General features: G+C 55.9%; 1 protein-coding gene across 1 annotated transcript in view; it reads left to right on the top strand.

Annotated features, from left to right (window-relative positions):
• LOC142882024 (uncharacterized) overlaps nucleotides 1-6,454 on the top strand; it is an 11,369-nt gene extending 4,915 nt beyond the window's left edge. Inside the window, exons 11-17 of the mRNA XM_076016479.1 lie at nucleotides 27-2,006; nucleotides 2,193-2,994; nucleotides 3,088-3,644; nucleotides 4,887-5,106; nucleotides 5,222-5,435; nucleotides 5,521-5,606; nucleotides 6,029-6,454. Of these exons, the coding sequence (XP_075872594.1) occupies nucleotides 27-2,006; nucleotides 2,193-2,994; nucleotides 3,088-3,644; nucleotides 4,887-5,106; nucleotides 5,222-5,435; nucleotides 5,521-5,560 (3,813 nt within the window). The 3' untranslated portion in view covers nucleotides 5,561-5,606; nucleotides 6,029-6,454. The remainder of the gene's footprint in view (nucleotides 1-26; nucleotides 2,007-2,192; nucleotides 2,995-3,087; nucleotides 3,645-4,886; nucleotides 5,107-5,221; nucleotides 5,436-5,520; nucleotides 5,607-6,028) is intronic.
• The last annotated feature ends 155 nt before the right edge of the window (nucleotides 6,455-6,609 follow it).

Raw genomic sequence — 6,609 nt, forward strand, 5'->3', positions numbered from 1 at the left:
CTGAAGCTCCGCCTTGTCGTTCGCAGGTCAGCCAACCAGACTCACACAACGAGCTGGAGGTGACCGGCCAGGAGCCGCAGGAGGGGAAACCTCGGCTGGAGGTCCCGCTGACCCCCTTGGAGAAGGAGAATGCTCTGGTAACCCTGCTGGACCACACGGCCGGCCCAGGAGACCAGGAGCTGGAGGCGACTGGGGAGGAGTCAGAGGAGGAGCCAGAGGAGGAGCCAGAGGAGGAGCCAATCATCACACAGCAGATTGAAGCCTTCCATTATGATGAAACAGGAGAACTCGTGAGGAACTTTGTCCCCACACCTTCTGCACCTCCACAGCTCCTCACTGACCTTCCCACTGAAAAAGACCCGGAGGAGGACCTGGTTCCAGAGATGGTACGGGTTCATCTTGAAGACATGGTTCCTGTGGAGGACCTGGTTCCTGAGGAGGACCTGAAGTCAGAGGAGGACCTGGTTCCTGTGGAAGACCTGGTTCCTGAGGAGGACCAGGTTCCTGTAGAGGACCTGGTTCCGGTGGAGGACCTGAAGTCAGACGAGGACCTGGTTCCTGTAGAGGACCTGGTTCCTGTGGAAGACCTAGTTCCTGTAGAGGACCTGGTTAATGTTCAGGACCTGGTTCCTGTAGAGGACCTGGTTCCACTTGAAGACCTGAAGTCAGACGAGGACCTGGTTCCTGTAGAGGACCTGGTTAATGTTCAGGACCTGGTTCCTGTAGAGGACCTGGTTCCTGTGGAAGACCTGGTTCCTGTAGAGGACCTGGTTAATGTTCAGGACCTGGTTCCTGTAGAGGACCTGGTTCCACTTGAAGACCTGAAGTCAGAGGAGGACCTGGTTCCTGTAGAGGACCTGGTTAATGTTCAGGACCTGGTTCCTGTAGAGGACCTGGTTCCACTTGAAGACCTGAAGTCAGAGGAGGACCTGGTTCCTGTAGAGGACCTGGTTAATGTTCAGGACCTGGTTCCTGTGGAAGACCTGGTTCCTGTAGAGGACCTGGTTCCACTTGAAGACCTGAAGTCAGAGGAGGACCTGGTTCCTGTAGAGGACTTGGTTAATGTTCAGGACCTGGTTCCTGTGGAAGACCTGGTTCCTGTAGAGGACCTGGTTCCACTTGAAGACCTGAAGTCAGAGGAGGACCTGGTTCCTGTAGAGGACCTGGTTAATGTTCAGGACCTGGTTCCTGTAGAGGACCTGGTTCCTGTGGAAGACTTGGTTCCTGTAGAGGTCAGCAGTCATCCAAGTCTGGACATTGCTGTCACCACCAGCAGTCAGATGTTTCTCACCACAGCCGGAGCAGAAGAACCACAGGGTGCTGAACTTCACATCACCACAGTCTCAGGTGTGACCGGCCAGCCACCCACAGAGGCGGCCCTCAGCCTTCCTGGAGAAGATGCAGGAGGAGATGTGAACAGTCTTCCAGAGCTGGAGACCCTGGTGGAGCTGGTGGAACCAGAGCTGGAGTTAGAGCTGGGATCCGAGGAGGAGCTGCAGGAAGCTCTCCAGCCAACACCAGAACAAATCCAACTTCCTGTTCCTGAAGGAGGACTGGAGCAAGAAGAAGAAGAAGCAGCTGAGGAGCCAAACTCAGAAGATCCTGAGCCTGAAGTTCTAGAATCCGTAGGAGCAACTGAACCCTCAGAATCAGAAGGAACTGAAGTTTCAGGACCAGAGTTTGAGGAGGTGGAAGCACCAGGACCTCAAGGTCTGGGTGAAGCAGAAATTGCTGGACCAGAAGACGTTGAGGCTGAAGTATCAGAACCTGTGAAAGAAGTTTCAGAAGCAGAAGACACAGCAGAGGTTCAGGAAGGAGGAGGAGTCACAGAGCATGAGGTCACGGAGGTCACAGAAGCCGAGGCTGGAGGACCAGAAAGTTTTGAAGAAGAGCCAGGACAGGAGCCCACTGAAGAACTTCCAGAGGTTCCTGAACTCCGTGATGTCACAGAACCAGAAGTTCTGAGGCCACAAGATGAATACGTTCCAGTCAGTGATGAGGAGCCAGTAGACGGTCTCTTTGAGGTGTTGCCTCCAGGACCAGAGGCTGAAGAACCTGAGGAAGTGTTGGACCTCCATGAGGAAGAGGAAGATGAAGAGAAGAAGAAACCAGCAGAAGCAGAAGAAACAGTTCCACAGGAACCAGTAGAGACTGGAACCAGGTCTCCTGAACCTGATCCTGAAGCGGTCCAGAAGGAAGCAGAAGAAGCAGGAGAGGAGCTCACACAGGTCTCAGAACAAGAAGGTCAGACAGCAGAGCCGGACCAGGAGGTGATGGAGGCTTCAGAAGCACCAGAAGGGGTCGAAGCTCACTTACCAGGTGAAGGTGCTGAATCGCCATCTGAACCAGCACCAGAACCAGGACCAGCAGGAACTGGAGGGACAGAAACAGAAGTTCTCACTGAACCAGAACCAGAGGAACATCTGACTGACAGTCTGGAGGCCCCACCTCCAACACAGGCTGGAGAAGAACTTTCAAAAGAGGCGGCAGAAGCAGAACCAGGAGAGGGCATTGGTCCAACCTCAGAAGAGTCACCAGAACTTTCAGACACCACGGAAGAAGAAAAAGAAGCAGTGATGGAACCCGATGTCCCAGCACCAAGTCCAGAGGTGGAGACTTCAAAGAGTCTGGAAGCAGAACCTGAAGAACCTGAGGAACCTGAAGAACCTGAGGAACCTGAAGAACTCGAGGAACCTGAAGAACCTGAGGAACCTGAAGAAAGTGTTTCTGAGCCGCCGGCTGAGTCTATCAAAATCCTGCAGCCTCATGATAGCGGAGAACGTCCTCAGCCTGAAGACCAGGTCCTTCCAGCAGAAGAAGCAGATGTTCTGCTGCCTCCTGAGGAGGAGAACCTGCCCACGCACCTCCAGCCTGAAGGCCCAGTCACTGACACCTCCTACAGCCAGGAGGACGGAGGTGCAGCGATGGAGAAGAACCCTGGAGCCGTGGTGACAGAACCATCTGGACCTGGTGAGGAACCAGGTGAGGAACCAGGTGAGGAACCAGGTGAGGAACTAACCTGCCTGAAGTTGTGGTTCCACCTTGAAACCATTTGTGCATAATTCTGCTTGTTTGTGACGTATCCAGAACCATCAGAACCATCAGAACCTGAAGACAACCAGTCAGTCCTGGTCAAAGAGGAACCGACCCTCAGCCAGACTCTGGACCCTGGACCTTCTGGTCCTGAGGCCTCCCAGGAGGAGGAGGTGGGCGGCGCCGCTGTCGTGGTCATTGACGAAGACTTGGAGCCTCTTCAGGGCGGCGCTGAAGGTCAAAGTGGCCAACCAGGAGCGGCAGAGGACCAGGACGTCCACCAGGGGGTCCGGGACCAGGAGGTCCAGCTGGGGGTCCAGGACCAGGAGGTCCAGCAGGGGGTCCAGGACCTGGCGGTGGAGCTGGACCTGCCCGAGGCAGCCGAGGCCGACGAGGGCAGCAGCTTCCTGCCTGAGGAGGAGGAGCAGCAGGCCACCACGGCCCCGCCTCCCCTGAGATACCTGACCACGCCCACCATGACCACGGCCAGCCAGGGCCGCGAGCTGGTGGTCTTCTTCAGCCTGAGGGTCACCAACATGAACTTCTCCCAGGACCTCTTCAACAAGACGTCCCCCGAGTACCGCACCCTGGAGAACACCTTCCTGGACGTGGTGAGTTGGCGGGACAAGAAGTGACATAATTTCCTGTCTCTTTATCACTTCCTGTTTCACCCAAACCCCCGCCCCCCCTTCGTCTCCTCTGGATTCCTGGAGGTAGACAAGATGATTTTCCTGCAGTGGAAGAGGCTAACAAGCTGTAAAACAGGCTAACTAGCTGGAGAAGAGGCTAACTAGCTGTAAAACAGGCTAACTAGCTGGAGAAGGTGTTAGCTGTGTCTGGAAGAGGTTAGCGCTCTAGGTAGCAGAGACGCTGGCTAGTTAGCGAGCTAGTGAAGATATTAGGAAGAAGGCAGACATGCTCGCTAAACTGAACCTTCTGGAGGCTTGAAAAAAACTGAAAATTGTAATTAAAAAGTAAACTTGAGCATTTCGGGGGTGGGGGGGGGGCTGGAGAGACTGCGGGGTCTCGGTGAGATTTGTAAAAAGGTCAAGCAGCAGATGATTGGCCGATGAAAGCCGCCGCCACTCTTAATGAGCTGCCGTTAGCACGTGGCTAGCAGGCGGGGCTTAGCTCGGGTAACCTTTCACTTAATGGGCTGACGGAGGGACTTCCTGCTGGCGCTGCCTAGCTAGCTAGTTAGCATTCCGCTGCTCAGGCCAGAGGGAATCTACCCAGCATCCTCTGGGGCGACTGCTGCTGCTGCTGCTGCTGCTGCTTTTTTGTCCTTCAGAGAGAAAAAAAACATTTGTCTCCGCCGACGCTTGAATTCGATTGGCCGAGCAGCTTCGTGCAACACGTCGATGCACTTAATTACGTCTCGCAGTCACGCAAAGTGAATCAGAATCAGCTTCTGTGGTGCAGATGGTGTGTGTGTCACACACACACACACACACACACACACACACACACACACACACACACACACACACACACACACACACAGAATCCAGCAGATGAGCTCCAGAGACTCCAGGTGGCGCCAACGCACCCCAGCTGAGGCTGTTGTGCTACTTTGTGGGTCGTTGTGGTTGCGGCGGTGGTGGCGACACCTGGTGGTGACTCCAGGAAGTGACCTCTGGCGTTGACCCCTGGCTCACTAGTGCCAGTGGTGACACCTGGTGGTGAGTTCTGGGAGTGGCGACCCCTGGGGGTAAACCCTAGTAGCGACATCTGGCATTGACCTCTTGTGTTGACCTCTGGCATTGACCTCTCGTGGTGACTCCTGGCGGCCACACCTGGTGTTGACCTCTGGTGGTGACCTGTTGTGATGACCTCTGACCCCCCCCCCCCAGCTGCTGCCCTACCTGCAGGCCAACCTGACGGGCTTCAGGAAGCTGGAGATCCTGAACTTCCGGCGGGGCAGCGTGGTGGTGAACAGCAGGGCGCAGTTCTCCCGCTCGGTGCCCTACAACCTGACGGGGGCGCTGCACTGCGTGCTGGAGGACGTCTGCTGGGCCGCCGCCCACAGGTTGCACATCCACATCGACCAGCGCTCGCTGGACGTGGAAACAGGTAGCCCGGCCCCCCCTAGCTGGGACACGCCCCCCCACACTGCGCTGCGCTCTCGACGCTAACGCCGCCTGTGTCTCCGCCCCCCCCCCCCCTCCCTCTGACCCCGCCCACGCAGCCGACCAGGCCGACCCCTGTAAGTTCCTGGCGTGTGGGGAGTTTTCCCACTGCGAGGTCGACGCCCACTCCCAGGAGGCGGGCTGCGTGTGCGAGCCGGGCTTCCTGTCGGTGGACGGCCTACCCTGCCGCAGCGTCTGCCAGCTGCAGCCCGACTACTGCGGCAGCTCCGGCGGCACCTGCCACATCCTGCCAGGGCGCGGCGCCATCTGCAGGTACTGCACCGCTTTCACCCTGGAGGACGTCGGGAAGGGCAAAGGTCGCGGCTGATCTCTCTCTCTCTCTCTGCTCCTCCTTCAGGTACGCCGACAGTATCTCACTTCCTGGTCTGACCAGTTAACAGGAAGTAGGAGGAGCCTGGACGACACCTGAGGACAGCCGCTGAGGTAGGAGGACCAGAAGCACTGTGAGATGTTGAAGGAAGTTCAAAGGAGAAAATGTGTTGTCATGCTAGGCTAGCTGCTATCCTGCTTCCACCCTGGATGCTGGGCTACCCTGCTAATACCCCAGATACTAGGCTAACCGCTATCCTGCCAACACCCTGGATGCAAGGCTAGCTCCTATCCCACTTATACCCTGGATGCTAGGCTAGCTGCTACCCTCCTAACACCCTGGCTGTGAGGCTTGTTGCTACCCTGCTAACATCATGGATGTTAGGCTACAGTAGCTGCTGCCCTGCTAACACCCTGGATGCTAGGCTAGTTGCTTCCCTACTAACACCCTGGATGCTAAGCTAGCTGCACAGCCTGACTGAGATGCCGTCACCCACCGAGGACACTGTGTGCCAACTGGTTTCCACTGGTTCCAGGTCGTCAGTGAACCAGTAGAAGGTTTGCCCAGCGTGTTCCTCTCTGATGTCGCCCTGCAGACTGGAGGCAACTGGAACTGGACTCTGCAGCTGGAACTCGTGGTGCCGAGCAGGAAGAGGAAGTGTGTTAAAGGACTTCCTCCAGAGGAGACAGACTTTATAAACCTGCTGATTGGACCGAGGAGACGAGCTCAGCCGAAGCTCTGCACCAATCAGGCGGCTTCGCACCAATGGGACTCTTTTATACGTTGTCCGCTGTGTTTCCAGTAGCAAGTAGCAAAACAAAAAAATACTCAAAACAGCTGCAGAACTCAACGCTAGAGCTCGTTAGCACGGTTAGCACGGTTAGCGCAGTGTCCAATCCACTTTGGAAGCTAAGCCATTTCCAGGTTTGGTTTCCTCTTGCCTTCAAACGATGCTCTGATGAGCCCACAACTACAGCCACGTTCTGAAGCCATGGTTTCAGATGCATTCTTCACCGTCCTTCAACTACCAAATCATAATCAGCTGTCGTTGTTGTTTGAAATGGAAGCGCACTGCATTCACTGGATAGAAAAAGAAAATCAGGCACCTGACCTCCT

The sequence above is a fragment of the Nelusetta ayraudi genome, unplaced genomic scaffold (assembly GCF_046127955.1).
Source record: "Nelusetta ayraudi isolate G7.1 ecotype Tasmania unplaced genomic scaffold, CSIRO-AGI_Nayr_v1 ptg000229l, whole genome shotgun sequence".
In the NCBI taxonomy this organism is placed as follows: domain Eukaryota; kingdom Metazoa; phylum Chordata; class Actinopteri; order Tetraodontiformes; family Monacanthidae; genus Nelusetta; species Nelusetta ayraudi.